Raw genomic sequence first — 23889 nt, forward strand, 5'->3', positions numbered from 1 at the left:
AGGAAGCTGCAACCAGGCCCTTCGATAATTAGTTATATTTATACAGCATCGAAGCAGGGCTCTGTGTGCTGTGGGATAAAGTAAAGAGGTAAAAGGGAAGCAACTTCCAACAAACAATTTAACATAAAGAAGCTCTGCAGAGAAAAATTACAGCGCAACTCTAGCCGATCCATCAGACTTCAACCCATCACCATTGTCAAGGGGCACATCCCAAAAAGGATGTAGCCTCCTGACCGAGTGCCACCTAGATGTATCTCTAGCTAGGTCCATAAAACAATGGGTTGCTCCAGCAAAGTCTGGCCTTTCTACTTTCACCCAACGTCTGACAGGCATTGCAGGCTTGGCGGGTGATTAGTGAGCAACTTATCAAACTTCAGCCCACCTCCTTGTCAAATGCCCAGGAAAAAAAATGAGGAGTCTTGCAGCGTGGCCAGAAGATTAGCAGATCCAGGCTCTTTCTGCAAAGATATGCAGCAATCCCAGAACTCACCAGTGAAACTCAAGCTGCTCCTTAGGATTTCATCATGTGGTTTTGGCCATGCCTTTCTGAGCAAGACAATATATTTAAAACACACTATTGTTTCCTGCCCAAATATAAAAAAGCAGAAGGCTTTGGAGTGGTTATCAATGCACAGATACACAGATATACAGTATTATGTTTTGCTAGTGTTCTCTCTAATACAACTGGGTGGAACAAAATCATGGGACCAAAGAGTATGCATTATTGCCGGCAAAAATTCAGAAACTCAGGCTACAGGTCATCCACCAACATTGCCAACCCCAAGCTTTCAAAAATGAGTTGGGCCCCAAAAATCATGAGTGGCTTAACAATAATATGATTTTAAAAAATAATAAAAATACATTTTAGGTTCTTTTTATTTGCCTTCTGGTTATCAACGTTTTCAAGCTTTTCTCCAACCACAATAGCTCAAAACTTACATTATTTTTAGCTATTTAATAAAAGCTGAGATTCTTGTGTAATCACATGATTGCAAGAGCTGGGACTTAAAGATAAATGACAACTATTGTGTGACTCACAATAAAATCATGAGGACTGGCAACATTGATTATGTGCACTCAAGCCTGTCCCTCATGAATCCTTGGTCTTGTCCTGCTTTTGGAACACAAAATGGCCAACAGAGTGAATGCAGTTAAGATTCAATCACAATTTTTAATAAATAAAATAGATTGTGCCTTTAGGTTTTCAAGCAAGAGCTAGATAAAAGGTCCTCCTGGGACAGAAATGTGACCTCAGCTGAGAAATAATGTTCTCAGCTTTTGCAAAAGACATTATAATCAAACCCTCAGCTATTAATCACAAAACCAGGCCACATTTATGATCTACTCTTTAATGCAGAAAGTGCTATATAGTAAAAACATATTTGTAGCAGATATCTGAGCATTAACAAGTGAGGATATTATGGTCATCTCTCTGCATCAATTGAGTTTAAGACATAAAAAATGAGACAGAAATGTAGTTAAGCAAAATCAAATGCATGCAAGTGCAAAGCACTCATCTGCATAGAAAGGTAACAGATGTCTCAAGTGGTCTTTGATTTTTTTACAATTTGGTTTATGAGTTTTATAGCAGATTAAATATGATCTGCTCATAATCCCTACAGTCAAGAGAGATTTTTCAGCCACAGGGAAGGCAGGCAGCCCCTAACTCCAGATTTTTTTTTTTAAATGACAAAACATAGAGAGATGATCTTCTTGAACAGCTTGGAAATGTGGGGCATCCAACAGTATTTAATCTGTAAAATATATTGTTCAAATAATGCCAAACCAAATTCACTGAGAAGAATTTTCCATTTTTCTTGGTCCCAAGGAGAATTTAGTGAGTGGCTTGCTCTATTAATATTAGGTAATGATGAAGCACCTTTATTAGCGCTTTCACCTCAGAGTCCAGAGACTGGAAAACATTTGGGCAACAAATTGAGATGCTGCCAGCTGCTTTAGGGAGTTAACTCTGCTGTTAAGTTATTGCAGACAGTTTGTAACCTTTCATTTGGCTACAGAAGCCATAAGTGAGATCATGGGAGAGACTATTCCAGCTTGTCTGGGATGCAGATTCACTTTCTCCAGAAGAAGGTGTGATTATACAAAAATCTAGAGTATAAACAACAATCCCAGGTTTCAGTGTGGGCTCTATATGGTGCCAACACCTGGAAAAATGTAACAATCGGGGCCTGAAATAAGGGGTAAGCACTGGCCTGGCCCAATACATACAGTAGTATACTGTACATGGTACACCTTCCAGGGCACCCTGGAGTGAGTACCAACACTGAAGGGGCACATCACGCCATTCATGGAACACCATGCACAACACACTGCACCACACAAGGCACACCCAGTTCACTGCAAATGGTGACTGCTGACACGGTGAACAGATTGGATGTTACACACAGTTGAGAGCCTCATGAATTGAGCAGCTGTTTTCACATAGTGACCAACAGCAGAGTCCCTGTACTGCCTTTGGAAAGCCTTGTGGCAGAATCACTGAACGGGACGGACAAGCCTTGATGTTCATGGGTTGGCTGTGTCTTGCAGGAAAAGCAGAGTCCAGTGCAGTCTGGGGAAATGGCACTTTGTTAAACCAGCAAAACACGGCATGTTACTAAATCAAGTAACTATTAAGCCTGAGAAGCATCTCTCCTACTCCCTCCCACCCACCCACACACACACCTCTCCACGCCTACTAGGAATGTTTAAGCCTAATTGGGCATTTTCCTGGCATGATCCAGGGAACCTGAACCCAGAGGTGTCACCCATAATATTGAAGAGGTCCCTTTTAGTCCTCTCATCATGTGGCCATCCCTGAACAAGACAGAGGATCCTGTTCAGATGCACTTTGGGAGAAGTGTGGAGAGACTGGGCTGGCCCTGAGCTCACTCAGTACGCTTCCAGATACTACAGACCATCTGGGCAATGAGCTCTTATCTGTCTACCTTGTTGGCTCAACCTGTAAAACAGTATATTGGCTTGAAAAGATCATAAAGATTATAGATCTTCTGCCTGTTACCAGATGTGCAGGGAGGAGGGAGCGTCTAGAAGAGCAATAAGACAGCCCTCTCCAGTCTAGAAAACTTATAGACCAAAGTGCAGGCTGTTCTGATTATAGTTGTCGGGAATCAGAGATGGAGCCATCTGTGGCTTCCATTCTGTCAACTGGTTTTGCTGTCAGACACTTGCTTCTTCACTGGGACTTTGACCCCGAAATGACCCAGTTGTGACAATCTGAATGCCAGAAAGAAAAAATCAACCAAATTATGATGGCTGAATTGAGATGCAATGGAGGATAGTTGGCCCTTCATCTGTTTACAATGATAATTTAAACAGGGCATATATATATGCATATTAAAAATACCGTATCTGTGATTGTATCTCCCTGATCCCACACTTCATGGGTCACTGTCCTTTCAGATTGTAAACCTCTTGGGGGTAAGAACTGCATCTTCATATAGGTTTGCACTGCACCTAGCACAATGGTCTGGGTGCAGTACAAACCTATAAAAACAATATGTAACACACCTAGCCCCCTTTTTTGTCATATGACTGCAGGAGTGTTAACAGACCACTTCACCTTGAATGGTCCCTTAAAATACATGCCAACTACTTATGGTAAACAACCTGTTCCACCTTGTATTTAGCTGTGACATTGTGAGTACCTTTCCCAGACCTGAAGAAGAGATCTGTGTAGCTGGAAAGCTTGTCTCTTTCACTAACAGAAGTTGGTCCAATTAAAGATATTACCTCACCCACCCAGGGCCGGCTCCAGACCCCAGCGCGCCAAGCGCGCGCTTGGGGCGGCATTTTGCCGGCAGGGCGGCAGGCGGCTCCGGCGGACCTCCTGCAGGCATGACTGCGGAGGATTCGCTGGTCCCGCGGCTCCGGTGGACCTCCCGCAGGCATGACTGCGGAAGGTCCGCCGGAGCCGCCTGCCGCCCTCCCAGCACACCCTCCGCAGGCACGTCTGCAAGAGGTCCCCTGGAGCCGTGGGACCGGCAGCGCACCCCCTGCAGCATGCCGCCCTGCTTGGGGCGGCCAAATTCCTAGAGCCGCCCCTGCACCCACCTTGTCTCTCCAACGACCTTCAGGGCAGACATGTAGAACGTTAGAGATTTGTTGGTTACAGTGACCTCTGGTGGCCAGTTCCAATATAAGTCTTGTGCTCCCATACCCATTATCACAAGCATGAAAAGCACAATTGTTAAATCCCATTGTCTTGCTTCTGTATTTCCTCTATTTGAGATGTGATTATGATAATTTAACAATTAAAATGTAATAATAAAATAATAATAATAATTGCAAACACTTTGCCCTTCCCTTGCCCTGCCTATCCAAAAATTTCAAAGAGAGACAAGGTAGGTGAGGTAATATCCTTTATTGCAGTGGTTCTCAAAGCCAGTCCGCAGTCCACCACTTGTTCAGGGAAAGCCCCTGGCAGGCCGGGCTGGTTTGTTTATCTGCCGTGTCCGCAGGTTCGGACAATCGTGGCTCCCACTGTCTGCAGTTTGCCGTTCCAGGCCAATGGGGGCTGCGGGAGGCGGCGCGGGCCAAGAATTGTGCTGGCCGCCCTTCCCGCAGCCCCCATTGGCCTGGAGCCGCGAACCGCAGCCAGTGGGAGCCATGATCGGCCGAAGCTGCAGACGCGGCAGGTAAACAAACCGGCCTGGCCCGCCAGGGGCTTTCCCTGAACAAGCAGCCGACCGGCTTTGAGAACCACTGCTTTATTGGACCAACTGATGATGATGAAAGCAACAAGTTTTGGAACTGCACAGAGCTCTTCTTCAGCTCTGTGTAACTCACAAGCTTGTCTCTTTCACCAAGCTGGTCCAATAAAACATATTACCTCACCCATCTCCTCTCTCTAATATCCTGGGAACAATACAGCTACAACTATACTGCAAACAAAGATTTCAAAGCACTTAACAAACATTAATTAATACCCTTGTGAGGTCGAGAAGTATCACTGGATGGACCGAGGTGCACCAGAGAGATAATACTTGGTGCCACCTCAGATCCCTGGCCCTCCCTGCCCAATATGCCATCTCCAGCAATGGCCATCCTTGATGTTTCAGAAAAAGGAAATTAAAAAAACACAGATTACACTGATGAAAAAAATTATTTCCTGACCCCTGCAGGTGGCTGGCTGAAACCCTGAAGCATGAGCTTTTAGGAACATAAGACATAAACCAGGAATGAGCCCCAGGGCTACTGAGCCTCACCCCTTACCATCATAAGCAACCCTATCATACAATCGTACTCTTAAATTTGTCCAGCTCTCTCTTAAAACTAATTTAGTTGCTTGCCCACACAACTCCTATTGGGAGACCGTTCAGAACTTCACCCCTCTGACTAGGGGTTAGAAACCTTCTTCCAATTTCCATCCTGAATTTGGCCAATTTATAGCCATTTGTTTGTTTGCCAACATTGTCCTTTAGCATAAATAGCTCCTCACCCTCCCCTGGTATTTACCCCCATAATGCATTTATAGAGAGCAATTATATCCCCTCAGCCTTATTTTTGCTAAGCTAAACAAGTCAAGTTCTTTCAGTTTCCTTCAGTAAGACAGGTCCTCCATTCCCTTGATCATAGTAGTAGCCCTTCTCTTCACCTGTTCCAGTTTAAATTAATCTTTCTCTACTATGGGTGACCAGAATTGTACACAATGAGTCAGTGGCTGAAACAGAAAGAGAACCCAAACCTCCTGACTTCTAGTGCCCTTGCTCTAACTGCTAGATCACACTCCCTCCACATTTAATAAAAATAACCAAAACAAAGTCAGAGGTATTCTTGGAACTGTCATAAAAGGGGGAAATGAATGCAAGTGAATCTGATGCTGAAAGTATCTGAGGCCATCACAGCCCCTACCATAGTACATACAGCCCTGTAGTGCCCCATCATTACATTGATTAGCCGTCCTGGCATCCAACAGAGAGATTTTCTCCCTGGGCAAAATAAAGAGTATTGGAAATTTACCGAAGGCTCGGCATGCCGAGATGCACTGCTAGGCACCATGTCCATAGGAGTTCCCATGTCAGCCTCCACGAAGCTGGATCAGAACACATTGGAATGGACCAGAAGATCCTCCCCTTGGAAACCTGAGGTGAAGAAGGAAATGTATTAAACACATGGCAAGCAAGCTCTTTAGGAAAAACAATTCTACCTCTAATGCTTTAGGGGAAAGCAACCCTCTTCTCTCATCCCCTGCAGCAAGCACCTGCGAGGGGCTAGGGACTCAGGTAATGGAAAACTAACAAACTGTCCACCTCACAGGCAAAACCAAAGCATTTATGAATATGTATCCTGCAAGTGGTGGGTCCTTCCAGAATTGTCGAGATTAGAGTAATCAAAGCACTGATGCATTGTGACTGCTATAAGCCCTTTATACTCTGATGCCTCAATACTTCCAAATATACAGGTTTCAACACTTCAGCTTCAGTATTTAGTATTTCTAGTGTCAGTGATTTACAGAAATGAACAGTGAGTTGACAGCAAGGTTTTGTGGGACCAGAGTGAAGGAAATTGCCCTCATAGGTTGGGGGCTGCTTGAGCTTGGAACATATTGGGGTTGTATTCTGTCCACTATTTGTAAAGTGTATATATAGTGAATTGAATGCTTCCGAAACATGTGTAACATAGAGACTACTGGTCACACGGCTCATACTATATAGATTTCACAAAGGATCAATGCACATGCAGGAAATGCCATCCAACTTCAGTGGGAGCTATATATGCCAAGCAGTAGGATGTCTGACTGTGGGAGCCAAAGCAGGACCACTCTTTATACTCTATCCTCCAGGGCATTGTCTGACCTAGTTATAAATGACCCAAGCAATGGGGTTTCCACCACTTCTATTAGGAAACTATTCCACTGCCTGTTAAAGAATGTTTCCTGATATTCAGCTTACATTTTCATTTGCTTAGGGTATGTATACACTATGGGGACTATACCAGCATCATTATGGCACTGTAGCTATGCCAGGATAACTCTGTAGTGTAGATGTGACCCACACCATCTCCCCAAGTGACAGTAGCTAGGCCGCATTCTTCTGTTGACCTAGCTGCGTCTATACGGGGGTTAGGTTGGTATAGCTACGGCGCTCAGGGGTGTGGATTTTTCACACCCCTAAGTGACACAGTTATATCAACCTAAATTTTAAGTGCAGACCAGCCCATAGTTTCCTTCCATTAATTCTAATGCTGGCCCCTTTACTTCTTAAAACACAGTTCAAAATACACATTGTCCAGGGCTTTTGGGTCAAGGAAACCTACCAATCCCACCCACCATCACAGAGTATCTATGTACTGGCATGCCAATGGTACTTTTTAAAAACCTTCTTTCCTTCCCTTTGGTTTCTCCCAGGCCTCCAGGGGAATAACATTCTAAACGCACTTGCCACTAAGGGGGCCTGATTCATGACAGCCAATTTGATGGCAATAACATCACAATGCTATATGCAGATGTGTTATGCCCAGGTCTGGATCGGTGTCCAGTATGAGTTGCCTCCTTTGAGGCAGACAGAGCTGAGACAGAACAGGAAGTTGGTGAGAGGTTGGAGGGGGTTGTAGGTATGAGGGGTGGCTGCAAAGGTTCAGGCTTAGCCTGCACAGCATAAAGGAGGAGGGGTGGGGATACCCCATCCATAATTAGACCACAATGGAGGTACAGGGGGTGTCACTGGGGAAGTATTATTCAGAGGTATGGAGGAGTATGTCCCTGAGGGTTGCAGATATTGCTGTCCCTGGGGTATCATCTCCCTAGCAACCTGGGGCACAGGGGAACGTCCTTCGGTGCGTGGTGAGGGGATGGGGATGACGCTGGGTGTGTGGTGGGGGATGAGGGTATCACCGGGTGTGTCATATGGATGTGTGGTGGAGGATGGGACAGTGTCACTGGCAGTATGCATGCTGGAAGGTGTTCCTGGATATGTGGTCAGCTGTCACTGGGTGTGCGTGTGGAGTGTGTGGTAAGGGGTGACACTGGGTGAGTGATGGGAAGATAGGCATATCCCACTGTAGGTGGTGGTATGGGTATGTCACTGGGTGTGCAAGGGGGCATGTGTGTCTGTGTATGTGGTAAAGTGGTGTAACAATTTGTAGTGGGAGGAGAGGGGTGTTCCTGGTTGTGTGATAGGGGTGTCACTGTGTGTATTGGGAGGCATAGGGATGGGAGATCACTGGGTGTATGGCAGGAAATGGAAGTGTCACTGTGTGTGTATGGGGGAGATGGAGATGGGAGAGCACTAGGTGTACGGGGGGTAGTTGGGGTGTCACTGGATGTGTATTGGGCAGTGCAAAAGGGTTGGGGGGTCACTAGATATGTACTTAGTGTGTGGTGGGGAGGTCACGGGGTGCATAGCAGGAGGTGCAGGGAATGGGGAGATCACTGGGAGTATGGTGGAGGGCTGGGGAGGTTACTTGGGTGTATTGGGGGTTGGGGTGTCATTGGCTGTCTGGTACAAGGTTAGGAGTCACAGCAGGTGGGGCTAGAGGGATCATTGGGGGTCTGGTGGGGTCAATGGGTCTCGTGGGGTGTGGAGGGTCACTGGGGGTGTATGTGAGGGCTGGGGGCTATTGGGGGTCACTGGGGGGTATGTGGGTGGGGCTGGGGTGAGTGGGGGCAGGCTCACAGGAAGTCACTGGGGGGTCACTGGGGTGTATGTGGGGGCTGGAGGCTATTGGGGTCACTGGGGTATAGTGGGTGGGGGCTGGGTCACAGGAAGTCACTGGGGTGTCACTGGGGCTGGTGGTATTGGGGGTCACTGGGGTGTATGTGGGGGCTAGGGGCTATTGGGGGTCACTGGAGGTATAGTGGGTGGGGCTGGGGTCACTGGGGTATAGTGGGTGGGGGCTGCGGTGAGTGGGGCAGGCTTATAGGAAGTCACTGGGGTCACTGGGGGTGTATGTGAGGCTGGGGCTATTGGGGGTCACTGGGGGTATAGTGGGTGGGGGCTGGGGTCAGTGGGGGGCGGGCTCACAGGAAGTCACTGGGGTGTATGTGAGGGCTGGGGGGGTCACTGGGGGTGTATGTGGGTGGGGGCTATTGGGGTCGCTGGGGGTCACTGGGGCTGTATGTGGAGGCTATTGGGGGTCACTGGGGGTGTATGTGGGTGGGGGCTATTGGGGAGTCACTGGGGGTGTGGGGGGGTGGGGGGCGGGCTCACGGGGGGGCGCGGGGGTGAGAGGGCGCGGGGGGGTCGCTGGGGTGCGGGGTCACTGGGGGTCTCTGCCCTTTGGGGCCGCCGCAGCCGGTAGCCGGCCTGGGGCAGCGGCGGCCGGGCCCCGCGGGCTCCTGTTTCTCCCCCTGCCCCGGCCCGTACCTGCAGCCCGGGCCCAGCCCAGGCCCTGCAGCTCCCGGCGGCGGCGGCGGCGGCAGCGCGTCCCCGCTGCCATGGAGACCGGGGGGCGGAACAGGGAGGCCGCAGGGACCGCCCCACCCCGCGCCCAGAGCCGGGCGCGACCGCCCCCTGGCGGTGCTGAGCGGGAGCGCAGGGCAGGGCCCTCAGCTCTGGGGGCCAGGATCTCCTAAGAGATGGGGCAGAGTCCCTTGGGGGCCAGGGTCCTGGGGTGGGGCAGGTCTCCTAGGGGGAAGGATGGAGGGAAAGGGGGATCCTGGTTCCCCAACAAGAGAGGATGGGTGTACTGAGTACCAGGGGGCCCACTGCTCTGGGCACCCAGCAACCCAGCTGGGGTGGTCATCTGGGGAGGATACAGGTGGTGGTGCTGGGGTATCAGGGTGATGGGTGCCAAAATGATAGTAGATGGGACAAAAATGTCTCAGCCCAAATGGCAAGGATCCAGCAACAACACAACTTCCAGCTTAGCTATAAAAATATTTATTTTCCAATTGTAAAATCAGCAGCCCCTGCTTCTGATACCCAGCAATCATGCAGCAGAGCCAGACAGCAAGGCAGAGGGGGATTGTACAAATTCTTCATTAGCCATTTCTGACCCAAACTCAGCAATTAATAACATCACACTTAATTCAGTCAGATATTGGGCAGAAATTCTCTTGCTATGCTACAGAGATAGTCTGTTTAATGTGCCTAAAGACAACATTTTAGAAATGTTGTTTTAGTGTTTTAGTAAATCATGTTATTGTATGTTTATTATATAGATCAGCATTTCTAAATAAGAGTGATTCAGCATACAAACAGATTTCACTGTAAATGAGTATTGGCTTCACATTTTCTGAAAGTATACAAGAATAATTTTCCTTCACACTATTTATTTTAATAACAAAATGTCAGAAATCTCCTTCTCATAACTGGTGGCACTGATGAACCTGTATCTGCAATGTATGCATGTGAGTAGCTTTATACATGTGTTGTGCATAAATACAGGAAGGAGGCACATATCACCATAATGACCATTTTAAAAGTGCAATTTCATTAGTTAAAAGTACAATTAAGCCTCAAACATTAAAGGAACATTTGATTTCACACTCATTTAACGCAAACTGAACAAGCCCAGAAAACAGAAGATGTTTGTAGAACCTGTTAACATTCAGTGCAAAAACAAGTCCTTCAGAGAAATCATTTCAAAACGTGTACGTTCACATTTTATCTATTTGAGGCCTGTTAAACAGGCAAAATTACTGTATTATTTCTGTTTCTATAGAGCACATTTGATTATCTCTAAGATACACTGTACCTCTAGATACAACATGGAGTACCAGCTAAGCATGAAAGCTAGAATTCCCCAGGAAATCTTAGATAAAATACCAGTCCACGTGTTGAGGAGCTCATTAAAAGATAGTGGTAACAGCAACAGAAACTAATACAGAATACAAAAGAGCCAGAGGTTCAGTTAATCCACAGATCAATAGAATCAACTGACATGCCCAGAAAACAAGTTCCTTAGGGCCAGACTCTGTTCTTATTTACACCAACTACAATCTGGACCAACTCTATTAACTTGTGGATTTCCCCCAGTGTAACTGAAATCAGAGTCTGGCCCTTACTGTTTGTCCTACGCTCTATTTGTGCGGCTCGCTTTCCCATTCCCAGCTCTGCATTCCAGGGGGGAGAACTTCAGATCAGAAACAGATTCTTTGCAGCACATTTTGCGACAGCTGGTTGCTTCACTCAGAACTAGAGCATAATTTGTTCTCAGATAAGCCCCATTCATTTTTGGCTGGAGATGCAGATACATGCCCAGTTTCACCACTAAATGACAAACTATGGAGCTGCCAGCATTCTGCATGGCTACCCACTAGCTTTAGGTGGACTGGGCACCAAGGGTGCATGGTGTCAAAAGAGACCACCCATTTCTGCCATTAGCAGACGAGCAGATGGGAAGTGCCCTGTACCATGTGTTACTATACCAAGGAGGTTATGGCTGCAAAGGAAGGCTCCCCACTAAGTGATAATCTAGATTTAATAAGGTTTATATAAAACCTATATAATAAAATTATTTCATCCTGCACTGGCTGAGGGAGGTTGGATTATCTAATGGTGAACTAATGGCTCTTTCTAGTTCTAATATTGGTGATTCTATGAAAAGATGTAGTTGCTTGCTACTCCCACAGTGTAGCATGCACAAGATCTGGGTTTGAGACCCCACTTCCATCTTTGAATACGGGGCCAGCAGGGGCAAAGCACTCAGCCTGTCTCTTGTAATGAGGGAGTGCCTGACGCCACACAGTTGCACTGGCCAAAGCCTATCCATTCCCCCTTGGTCAGAAGGATGGGTGATCATGCAGGGTCTGGAGAGTGCGGGGATCTGGGGGAGAAAAGGGAGAATCCTTGGAGCTTTAGGAGGGAGTCAGAAGAACTAGCCCTCACAGTAATATAGGGCTTTATCCTGCAAACCTGACTATAGGCATAGCACTCCCACTGAAGCCTTTGGGACTTCATAGGTGAGCAAAAGCCATTCAGGCGAGAAGATTGCAAGACTGGTCCCCAAAATAACATACAGACATCAGTACCTCTTTTCTTTTTTTGGTGAACAGTAACTCATACTGACCACACTCAGGTCTTTAGTTAATAAAGTTGTAGGCAAAATGCAATTTGATTATAAACTTTACAAAGCTCCCCATTTTCAAATACTGGTATTTGACCACGATGTCCCAAATCCTGCACTGAGCCACTCAGATCAGCACATAGGTGCACAAAGCTTCATTTAACAGTGTAAAGTGCTGGTTTAAGTTTGGAAACTCTGTTTAGGCGACAACGTTGGAAATTCAGCCCATAGTTTAACCCCTGCCATGGAGGGATGCAGGAACCTACTGGATTGTTGCTAAACCACATTATTAAGGATAAATATTATTAATCTATAAACAAAATCTCAAATGTGTATTGGTGAGGGGGTGTCTAGCATGAGCCCTGTGCTATGGGAGATTATGACGTCATCTGCTACCATGACACAGGAAGGAAGAAGAAAGGGTCCTAAACTCTATCTGAGGTTGGCTATGATTCATCTCCAATCCCATAGACATGCAAACTGCCAGCGTGTCTGAGGACTGGATGACTTGCCCTTAAGTGTTAGCAGAGGATTTAAAATTATTATTCAAAAGTTAATTTGTAAATTTTAGTTGCTTTCATTTCAGACAATGGCTAAGAGCTTCTCATTCCCTTTCAGGGGCAAGGATCCACATCTATAACCGTCCTACTGCTGAAAGGGCTGCTTTATAGCCATGTCTAGACCCTGCATTCCTGCTCTTAGCATTGCAGAGCACTGTGCCTGGTGGGAACACACTGCTTCATTGGGGAAATGGTACGGGGTTAGTGTCTGAAGCATGCCAAGTGGAAGGGCTAGTGTTTGCAGCATGCATAGAGTGACATGGTCCATGCAATTTCCTCACAGTATCACCCACCTGTCATTTTCTGTAACAGCTGCAGGGTTTTCTTAACGTTGAAACAAAATCCAGTGGCAAACATTTCACTTGTTCTAACTTATCTAATCCTTTGTTCTGGGTTTCCAGATCTGCCTTATTATGGTGCTGGGCTAATCCTCCTGCCATGGTATGAACCACCTCCCCATGGCATTGGGCTATGATTTCATTAGACAGGGAGCAGCTTTACCTTCTAGAAGGGCCCAGAGGAGACATCCTTCCAGCCTCAGAAACATCCCTGACGTTTCTAAAGGGGTAAGTTGGATTTTCTCAGCAAAACCCAGTGAAAAGTTTTATTCTGTTACGACAAATATTAGAGTCCTTCAAAACCAAATACAACTGGAGGATCCAGGTTCTCTGCACATTCTCAGAGAGACCCACGCGTCCATGGTACAGGCTTGAATCTACGGCATCTCAGTCTGTGAAACACTTTTGCTGAAGGAGGCTGCTGCACCTCTTACACCAGGGTCCCATTTCTGCTGTCGTATTTCAGTCTGGGATGGGGGAAGTTAAGGGTGGCATACTCCGTTGCATTCTGCATTTGCAAGTTCTTCACCTCTTGGGCCGAGCGCTCCCGGGCCCTGGTGAACACCTGGATATCTGCATAGTGCACGCTGTCATCACGCTTCACATTCCTGGGCTTGTTCACAGTAGCATAGACTGGAAACTCCGAGACGTCATCGTACGTGTGAGCAGCCTGCAGGCCCTTCTGGAAAAAGAGTGCTAGAGAATCAGCTCCCCACTCTTTCCCCCCATCCCACACTGTGGGCTCACAGGAGGGCTCAACACCACTCCCTTATTGCACCTGGCATCAACCAAAAGGCTATGGCAGCTCCCCATAGACCGCAACATGCTGCCTCCAAACCATTCTCAGTCCCTGCCAGCCTGGCAATGGGAACTACCCTAGGGGTTGAGCATGCAGCTCCCAAAGCTTTCCCAGCCCCCCTAGCCCAGAAAGTAAGGGTGTGTCTATATAGCAATCAGGAAGCATAACTGCAGCATGTACAGGCAGACCCAAGCTGGCTTCGATTGAGCTAGCTCGCTAAAAACAATTCAGCCACTCAAGTACAAATTTTCCCGGGATCCTAGGTATGTACTTGAGCGGCTCGCTTGTGCCATTGACGCTACATGGCTATTTTTATTAGCTAGCTCAATCAAAACTAGCTTGTGTGAGTCTACCCTTGCTGTCCCAGTTCCAATGCAGATGTACCCTAAGAGGCAGAATACTGTATTTTCAACTTGTCTGTTTAGTAAAATGTCTTTAGGGGCCATTTACCTTCCTGTCATCCTGGTGCGGGTGGCTCATCTGTTTTGCTCTAGTGCCTGCAAAAGAAACACCAGAGAATCAGGGTGATTTAACTGGTGGGTATTGCTCCTTCTTATGCATATCACAGCAATGGTGTCCAGTACACAAGCTCTCTCCACTGGGCCCTTTTCAAATTTCCAGCCCAGCTGAAGTCCCCACTGAATCATGTCTTCGGAGCATGACTCACACAAGAAAGCCCAGGCCTGTTCTTTTTGGAAAATGAGCTTTCCAGAGAGGACAACATGCTGTGGACCATGCAGTACCTAGCAGGAGGTACACATCACAGACAGCGTCAGGCCCTCTGAGCATCTCAGATCCACGGTTTGTCTGTACCCATTTTGTCCTTTGCTGTTTGGCAAACGTGTTTTGCAAGGTTTGGTTCTCGGGCTGTTGGTTTGTTTATTTCTCTGTGTTCCTAGCTGATGTTTGCAGCTCTAGGAAGAGTGCTAAGCTGTGGATGCTGCACAGCCAGCTGAGGGTGCTCACACACCTTTTGGTTTGTAGCAAGACGGCAGTTTACGTCCTTTTTGGCCTGAGATTTAGCCATTTTAAACGTGTTTAGAATTTTCAGAAGCTCCCTCACAAAATCCTATAACATTCCTAAGGCACTCTAGGTGAAAGACTAGGAGTGACGCACAAATCCCTTACGACCAGCTTCACACAGCCCTAACATTGTGCTGTCATTGTCCAGCTAGAATTGTTTCGTGGGTAATTTAGCACAAATGTGGCTATTTACCAAAAGGCACAATAACAATTTCCCAAACCCAAAAGCGGTGTCTGTCTGTGAATCATATTTATAATACACACACCCCTTTGGTATGGTATCTACACCAGCATGGACACACCCTTTCCCTTGAGAACTTTGTGCAGGTGTGCATCCTGTTAGAAAGTGCATTAACTCTGTCTAGGAGGGAGCAATGATAATAAGGAATAACAGTGCATTGGGGACTGAATCCTGTGCCCACTGAAGTCAATGGTAAAGCTTCCATTAATTTCAATGGGGCAGGATCATGCCCTGCCTGGCTTTCAAAAGCTTCTTAGCTGCATTGGGCATTATGTTTTATTCTTGGTGTTTGTCAGATTTTCCTGGTGTTTGCCATGTTACCAGTTTAGGCACCACAACAGGTAGCAACTCCGGAGGCCTGCTGAAGTAAAAAAACCCAGGAGAGAATGCATCTCTCAGGGGCCATGGGAACTCTGCTGCCTCAAGCCTGTGGGACTGTTCTCCACAGATGTTTCACAAACCCTTACCTTGCTTTTCTTTTTTTCTTTTAAAAGGCGAAGGACATCTCCTGAAATCAGAGAGAGAGGAGGGTTAACACTGCAAGGCCTGAGTCTCTCCTATCATTGCATGCACATGTACAAACACACGCATGTCGCCCAGACACTGCATTTGGGAACAACGTGAAAGAAACCTGAAAGCTCCCTGGAAGTATGTCAATGGGCACTAGGGAACTTTCAGTTTGCAGCAGCAGGATCCACATAGCCACTTGCTGTGCAGCAGGCGTGCAGCAGGATACCCTAGCTTGTTGTACACTAACTACCCCTGTAGTAGACACACCCCAAGAGCCATTGAGCCCAAGCAAGACTCTCCCAGTTGCAATTACCTAGGAGCTGTCCTGTGGAAAGTGTTATTGAATTAACCCACAAGACTGCAGGGTCTGAGACAGCCCTCTCACTGTAGGACTTCTGTTTAAAATTGCTCACCTGAGGCAGCCATGGGAGAAACCCAGACTGGAGTTTGAGTTTTAGTCTTGACCCTAACTTCCCTGTACAGAAGAAGCTTTGTTTTTGTTTTTTTACAGAAACTTAATAGTACTCAGTGGAAATCACCCTGCAAGATAGGAGGATTTCAAAAAGTGCTGAGTCTGTAAAGCTAAATTAATTCTGCTTCCTAGTGTTCCCTTAGGTTGTTTGAGACCCACCAAATTCCTTCTCTATTGTGATCTAATGAGGATTTGACCCCAGTTCTCTTGAGAGTGGTTCTGATGAGGCATCTCTGTCAGTTCTCCTGACTCAGGGAATCATACTCTGGAGATCCTGCGATGCCTGCAGTGGTCAGTGTGAACACAATGGTCCCTCGGATTCTGTGCACACATCTCCCACTAGCTGATGGGCTTGAGGTTCTCCAGGAGGTGCAGGAACTCACTGGGCTGTGCCCCCCAATAAGACCTTGGAGAAGTAGCTTTCCCTGGATGGGAAATGCCTGCACGAAGTGATGACACAGACTCTCACTGTCCCTGTCCTGGGCAAAAAGGGGCTCCTCCAGGGGACACCAGATGTGGATCTGAGATTTTTGGGTGCATCTGTCAAGGGTAGGTGCTGGTCACTCTTGTGTATTGTCCCTTGGCCATCTGACTCTCTGTCCCCACACAGAACAGGGAGGCAAGATTTGAGCCTCACAACTGTCTAATCCACACAGATCCATGGAACTGAACTAAAGCACTGATGGTGATTAACTTGTCAAGCCAAACACCTAGCTCTGTAGTTTGCCTGTGTGACCAGCCATCTCTGCCTTTGCTGCACTCTCTACCCATTTCCAAGGGCCAGGAATTGTCTCTTGTTAGGATAGGTCTAATGCAAACAGATCTATGGGACTATCACCCCTAATGTGCAAAGACGTGCCATCTCTGGGTGGCCCAAATGGAATGGCAGGCGAAGTCTCAATTTCAATGACAGCCACTCAGAAAGGAGCTTCTGCGGAGATCATAACATCTCTACTTGTGTGTAGAAGCTGGTTCCTGACTGGCCATAGGAGCAGGAGACACTGATTAGGTTCTGCTATTTAAAAATTACAACTATATTCTACGGAAAAGAGCCCAAACACTTCAGTAACACCTTAGCAACACCACAACATCACAGCCCAGAGATGGAGTGACACTGTGGCAACACAGCCCAAAGCCACAACAACACCATAGCGACACAGCCCAGAGCTCAAGAGATACCACAATGATATGGCCTAGAATTGGCCTGATGCCATGGCAACATGGCCCAGAGATGGGACAATACTGTGGGGGTGCCCCCATGAGCTGGAGTGACACTGTGCTGTGGTAATGCCTTTATGAGCTGTAATGATACCATAGTAACACTGTTGAGAGCTGCAGCCAGAGAAACAGAGAGAGGAGAATGACAAGGAGTCCCTGTTGCTAAGATACCTGAGTCTAACAACTCCATTTTTGTGGAAGGATTGGAAATGCCAGGGAATGCTGGGTACCCTTCCAGAGTTAGCAGCTCCGTGACCTGCTGTGCATATACCCTGCTTTCCCCAGCCGGGGAGAGGCACAGCAGTCACAGAGAAAGAAGCAGGGTTTAGCCAAGGGCTTGCTCACCACCCCAAAGCAGAACTCGGAGTACAGACACAGTGGGCCAGACTGGCCCCAGGGGGAAATTTGTGCACCTCAAACCTGTGTTCTGCCTTTGCAGGGGGAGAGATCTTTGGTGGAGCCTGGTGCCACATCATCTGTACCCTACAGATGCCGTCAAACACGTACCCACCTCCCGCAGCTACTTGGACAGTCCAATATGCACATACCCCCAAGAACGAGCGAGAACCATTTAGATTGGACTGCTATGAGATCAAAGGCTCTGGGTGCTGAGGATAGTCTAGGATTGTCACAAAACATTTTCTCCTGGGGCCAGGGGCCAGTTTGCCGCCCCGAAAGCTCCAAACCTTGCAGCTCCTCCCTGATTCAAGAAACAGGCGCATATGGAACATACGCTTCTGAAGGATCCCAGGTAATTTCACCCTTACTGCAAGTCTTTGGACTAAACAGAACCAGAGCAAACAAAACTGTGCACTCCACAGATGCTGAGCCAAATCCTGCCCTCAGCTCCCCCATCAGGACCAGAGAGAGAGAGACAGGTCAAACACAGAGACATCCCAGTAGTGCAGTGAACAAGGGCCAAATTCATCCCTAGTGGAACATCACTGACATTAACAGAGTTACACAGGGTCTGAATATGGCCCCAGGAGCACACGCTGTCTCTCTGTGCAGTATGTGTCATGTTCTGAGCCAGATGCATGAAGCAAATGTTATCATTCCGTAAAGCTAGAAGGACCAGAGGAAAGCAGGTGCCAATCCTTATATGGCTAGTACCATGCTAGCACGTACATCCAGCCCTGGACTCTGTCCAGCACGCTAGGCCTTGGAGGGTCCCAGAGCTGGGCTGTGTCTCTGCTGCAGCACAGGGGCTGGGGCTGGACACATGGGGCTACAACTTTTAAAGAATGGAAGAGAATCACTGGAGAGTATCCAAGGAGCATGTGGCTTTGTGTGTCCCACAGGGTTTGCATTACCTACCCCAGGCATGCCCAGGGGCAGTGCAGTACCTGAAGGAGCTCTGTGCTTTCTAGCTTTAAAGACCCGGGGATGGAAGGGCGTTAATGGCCTTTGGTTCTGTAACAACCATGTGAAGGAAGGAAGGGAATTACGCACTGAGAGGTTTTAATAATGGGCAGCAGTGATTAACCATTGTTCTGCTGGGGCGCAGGGAGGCAAAATCAGCCTAGGTGGACAAAGGGCAGTTCCCATTGAAATCAGTGGGCTTGCAACCAGTGACCCTGCCGAGTGTGGCCCACCGTCTGCAAACAGCTCAGGCGCCATGTGAGCTGAAAGGCTATATGGAAATGAGATGGGTTATTATTATTAATACCCAGCACTGCTACTGTCACTGTTCCACTCCAGTTCACCCCCTTCCTCCGGCCAGGCCCTGTGTATGTGACCAGCACAGCAGGAGCTGTACCTTGTTGCAAGAGCTGTGCCGAGGTCACTGAAGATGCTGTTAGCACAAACAAGAAGAGACTGAACTCCTTCCAAGACAAGGCTGGAATTTATCTTGCGGAAAAGGGCTGCTGTGCTGAGCAACACTATTCTATTTTGACATGGTTCCTGCACTGCCCTGTCAGCTCCCTATGCCCTCCCATGTATGGCACCAGCCCCAACAGGGGAGCAGCTCCAGCACTGACTCTTATGAGTTGCCTTGCCCAGCTCCTGGGCTCTGGAGTTTGTTGATCCTTTTCAGCATGCAGGAAGGTCGGCAGTGTAATTAAAATAGCTCAATTTTAAATATAATCAGCAGAGTCTCTGGCCAGTTCCCTGAGATGCAGGGTTCAGTATCAGCTTTCCAAGCTGCTTTCACCTGTTTTGCTTGCCCTCCTTTGTGGACGGATGGAGTTTAGCAGCCAGTCTGCAGGCGGGAGTTATTCTGAGGCTGTCTGCAGGCCCCAACTCAGATCTGCTGTAATCAGAATGGACAAGGGAAGGGAAGCAAGAACAGGACACAGCTCTCTCCATTTCCATTCAAAGAGACCATAAACGTTCGGCCCAAATCACACTCCATCACATGCCCATGTGGGCCTGCACCCCTTGCATGCACACACACCTACACCCCCCGCACCCCACTGATACACACCTGCTCCTACACCCCACCCCGTCAACACCCAGGATCCTACACACCATCACACAGGCACAGACCTGCTTCAGTACCGGTACCTCACACAGCTTTCTGCACTGCACCCCATCTCACTCACACACAAATCTGTTTCTACAGCCCACCCCATCCCAAAACTCATCACATATCTCCACTTACTGCCCATCACACACCCCACCGATCAACTCTCTCTCTGTTGTGTGACACCCTACCGCCCCATCACAGGCTCAAACAACTTATGGTGGCAATATTCTCTTTTTTCCTATTTGTTGCATTTAACAGAGCTTGAGAAAATAGCAAAGTTCGAGAGGCTCTGTACATCCTTGTTTGCTGCTGAATGTTTCCTTCCTTCAATGAGAAATTAAGGAGTATGTGGCCTAGGGCAGTGGTTCAATCACGGGTACACATACCGCTGGAGGTACATAGAGCTCTTCCAGGGGGTACATCAACTCCGCTAGATAATTGCCTATTTTATAACAGGCTACAGAAAAAGCACTAGTGAAGTCAGTACAAACAAATTCCATACGACTTGTTTATTCTACTTTATATATGATACAGTGAAATGTAAGTATAATATTTATATTCCAATTGATTTATTTTATAATAATATGGTAAAAAGAAAGTCAGCAATTTGTCAGTAATAGTGGGCTGTGACACTTTTGTTTTTTTATGTCTGATTTTGTAAGCAAGTTAGTTTCTAAGTGAGCTAAAACATGGGGATATGCAAGACAAATCAGACTCCTGAAAGGGGTACAGTAGACTGAACAGGTTGAGAGTCACTGGCCTAGGGGACACAGTCTCAGTGAAAACACTGTCCAGATATGTCCAGATGTTCGGTAAAACTTTTTTTTCTATTACTATTTTTGCCCTAATGGTTCTTTTTAAAAATTATTTCTTAGACTCCAGAAACCATTTGAATTTCCTGCCACCTACTCTCCATTCCCAAGGTTGTCTGTGTTAATAATAATGATTTAGGCTAGGATTTTCAATGGCGTTGGGTGCCTAACTCCCTTAGGTCCCTTTGAAAACCTCATCCTTTATTTAAAAAGTCTTGCTCTCTGCTGAGGCACCTAGGGGGCTGCCCAGACAGGTAATATGTAGGAATAACAGCAATTTACACACTCTGAAATAGCAAAACTAAAGTAAGATGTCAAATGTCAAAGAAAGTGATATTGATGGTTAGCAGGGCAAGACAGGTGTGTGGAGTTTTTTTACAGCTAGATAACTTGCAATAAAAACACATCTCTTCTTGGATGACAGGAAGGATTGTCCACAGTAATTAGAGCACAAACCTAGGACTTGGGAGAACCTGTGTTCAATTACCTGCTCTGCTACAGACTTCCTGGGTGAGCCTTGCCAAAGTCACTTTCCCTATCTATAAAAAATAAAGACAAGTACAATAATACTTCCCTGCTTCCAGAAGTGCAGTGAGGATAACTACATTAAAGTCTGGGCAGGGCTTTGAGAGCCACTGATGAAAAGTGCTATAAAAGAGCAAGGTATTATTATTTGGCAGTTAAGTCAAAGCCACATCTGACCCACTGCAACAGAGATTATATGGAGCCCATTCTTTTCCTGCTCTCTTTCCTCTGCCGAACCCTCCAGCGCTCTCGTTACCTTGTGTACCTCTCTGCAGGGTGTGGCCAGTCGGAATGTGGAAGTGGAGGTCTCCCCTTTGCTGTGTCTTTCCCCCCATTCCTTGTAGACTCTCAGGAGGAGAGCACTTCTCCGCTTCTTGCTCCCTGATGCAGTCTTTAAGGTATATGCCTGCTCTGAATTCACGGACATGCACGCATGGTAGCAGAGGGCAAAAGACAGGTCACAGCTTCCAGCCAAAGCCCTCTCCACCACACAAAGACCTTACCAGGGGGCAGCAATGAGAGGATGGCATCAGCTTAGGACAGACCAAAAGGCACCAACATAAAACTGAAGCAGGAAGGAAGCTTGGGACCCTTTGTTCCCTGGATCATTCCTATCTTGCTGTCATTCTCAGGAAACTTAAATGCCTTTTCACAAAGCTCTGGCTAGTGATCTCTCAGCACCGTGTACAGTGCCTGTGACATGGAGCCTTGATCTCAGCTGGGGGCTCGAGGCGCTACCATAACACAAATTCATACTAATCCTGCAGACTGCTGAGTCTTTTGGTGCTCAGTACTCTGCAGGATTAGACCCTAATAGCCCTGGTGTTTGGAGGATCAGGCTCTTAGTGCTATCCAGCTGGCAGACATATCAGATTGGCCCCCTACTTTCCAGGCAATCTTTGATACAAAGCCAAGGGGGAACTGGCAGCATCTATCCCAGCACAATCACTACGCAGAGGGGCCCTCAGGAGATAGGCTGCCCCAGGCCCTCCTGCAAAGGGGAAGGCTAGAAAAGTGAGCTCCTAATTAGCTCAGCCCTGCACAGAGATTCACCCCTATTTCAGTGGTGCCTGGCCTCCAGATTCTGGTTTCTGTTTCTCTTTGAGGGCAGAGATTGTGTCTACTCCTCTGTTTGTACAGTGCCTGGCACAACAGGGGCCTGACCCCGACTGGGACCTGTGATGCTTCCTAACAGAAATTACAATGATAACGATCTTCTTTATCCCCAGGAGTCCCTGGCCTCCCTGCAGGCTGCCAGTTCACCTGGGAGGGACTGCAGCAGATCACGACCCTTCATTCTTCAGGCAATTCCCGAACATTAACAGATAGCAAAGGCTGGCCGGGAAACCCTCAGGGCAGGAGACGGAGAGATTGTAATGGAGATGAGGGGTTGTAATGAGCCCTTGGCAAAGGGAGAAGCCAACACCCACCATGGGTACCTGGGCAAGGATAAGTAACCGAGTCACAGGCCCTGATTCCTAGACTACCCCTAGCTCCCATCCCTCAGGCAGGTACAGATTCTTGCATTCCAGCCTGACTCCCAATAACCCAAGCCAAGAAATGAACCCAGGAGTCCTGATTCCCAGTTCCAGTCACTACGCGATGCTGTGTCTCTTTTAAATAGTCAAATATTTTAGCAAATGTAATATTACAAAATGAAAACAAAACTATTTATATTTATATATTTTGACACCCCCACTCCCGCACCCCACCCAGCCAGGGGCTTGTCTTCCCATAATTCCCTTTCACCTTGGCCAGATTTTCCCTGTCATGAACTCACACCCAGGCCAGCAAATACTGCCACATGGCATCAAAGGGTGGTTTATTGTACACCTTTTCAGTAGGCAGGATGGGGCTGGGACCCACATGAGCTTGGAGGGATCAAGCAAAAACAGCAGCTACAAATGTGCCCAGGGCCACTTTCTGGCTTTCCTGCCTGGAAATAAAGCCCATGCGGATTGGAGGATGGAGACAGAGCAGCAGCCTGCAGATAGGAGTAGGAGATGCTGAAAGCTGGAGTCAGAGGGGCTGATCCGCAGTACCCTGCCAGAGGAAAGGCACCACCAATCCACCCTGAGGGCCCCCCATGCAGAATGGCCCCTGAATGCAGGGAGACTCGAGGAGGTGCAGCACTGGCTATGCAGGTCCAGCTGCAGGGAGTGTGGCCAGAGCCTTCCTACACCCTATTCCCAGCTGCTGGAATGACCTGCAGGGGTAGTGGCAGCAGCCAGGCATGAGTTAGGCCTGCCCCTGAGGCTGCTGTAAACTGTGTCTGGAGAGGAATCAACCTCAGCACAGGAGAGAGGTGAAAATGACCCAAGCACCTCCCCACCCCAGCGCCCTGCGCCAGGATCAGCACCAGCGCAGGCACAGATCCTCCCCCGACTCCCCACAGGGAGCACGAGTCTCCCCTCCTCTGTGCAAGCGTGTCCCTCTCGCCAGCAGAAGTCGGTGCAATAAACGATATTACCTCGCCCACCTTGCCTCTCCCTTGGCCTGCTGTGGCATTCACTCCCCTGGCCGGTGGGTGTCAATCACTGCTCACTCCCAACCCTCTGCTGGCTGCACTGGCTAGCACTCTGCCTGTGGTACAGGCCTGCCCGCTGCCCAGGCAGATGGGAGCCCTGGGAACTCAGAGCAGGAAAGCGCACTCGCTTTCCCACGCAGTTGGCAAAGTCAGCCAAAACTTTAGCCCTCAGCCGCCCCAGCCTCGCCTCCTTTCCCCTGCATGATCCCTCCACAGCCTACAAAGCCTGTACTCACCAGCGTCCCGCACAGCTGCAGGAGGTGCCCATGTCGCTCCTGCCTCCATGAAGCAGAAAATGTTTTTCTGAAGTCACAGGGAGAGCAGAGCTTGTATTTCCTGGTTCCCTGTTCAGCCCCTGGCAGCTCCAAGGGAGTGTCTGGCAGTGTCAGGTTTCTCTCTATCAGTGAAGCGAAACTTCGCTAGG

General features: G+C 48.0%; 2 protein-coding genes and 1 long non-coding RNA gene across 9 annotated transcripts in view; 1 reads left to right on the plus strand and 2 right to left on the minus strand.

Moving 5' to 3' along the window:
* DIXDC1 (DIX domain containing 1) overlaps positions 1 to 9373 on the minus strand; it is a 64213-nt gene extending 54840 nt beyond the window's left edge. For all 4 annotated transcript variants that reach the window (XM_039496368.1, XM_039496367.1, XM_039496369.1 and 1 more), the window contains exons 1-2: positions 9327 to 9373; positions 5983 to 6104 (exon numbers count right to left, since the gene is read on the minus strand). In XM_039496368.1, the coding sequence (XP_039352302.1) occupies positions 5983 to 6039 (57 nt within the window). In that variant the 5' untranslated portion in view covers positions 6040 to 6104; positions 9327 to 9373. The remainder of the gene's footprint in view (positions 1 to 5982; positions 6105 to 9326) is intronic.
* On the plus strand, positions 7473 to 15572 carry LOC120375626. The gene is made up of 3 exons (XR_005586667.1): positions 7473 to 7547; positions 12932 to 13096; positions 15426 to 15572. It is a non-coding gene; the product is annotated as an uncharacterized LOC120375626 (long non-coding RNA).
* Positions 13098 to 23853, minus strand: C12H11orf52 (chromosome 12 C11orf52 homolog). 4 transcript variants are annotated; one of them, XM_039496374.1, is made up of 5 exons: positions 23409 to 23461; positions 19287 to 19385; positions 15399 to 15439; positions 14118 to 14164; positions 13098 to 13547 (listed from the first exon to the last, which is right to left on the minus strand). In XM_039496374.1, exons 1-5 carry the CDS (start codon positions 23444 to 23446, stop codon positions 13299 to 13301), a joined length of 474 nt encoding a protein of 157 aa, XP_039352308.1. In that variant the 5' UTR covers positions 23447 to 23461; the 3' UTR covers positions 13098 to 13298. The 4 variants fall into 4 exon arrangements, with proteins under 4 accessions (XP_039352308.1, XP_039352307.1, XP_039352310.1 ...); XM_039496373.1 differs by having other exon boundaries at positions 13098 to 13550; XM_039496376.1 differs by lacking the exons at positions 19287 to 19385; positions 23409 to 23461 and adding an exon at positions 23702 to 23853.
* Positions 23854 to 23889: the final 36 nt, after the last annotated feature.

This window comes from Mauremys reevesii, linkage group 12 (assembly GCF_016161935.1).
Source record: "Mauremys reevesii isolate NIE-2019 linkage group 12, ASM1616193v1, whole genome shotgun sequence".
Taxonomy (NCBI): Eukaryota; Metazoa; Chordata; order Testudines; family Geoemydidae; genus Mauremys; species Mauremys reevesii.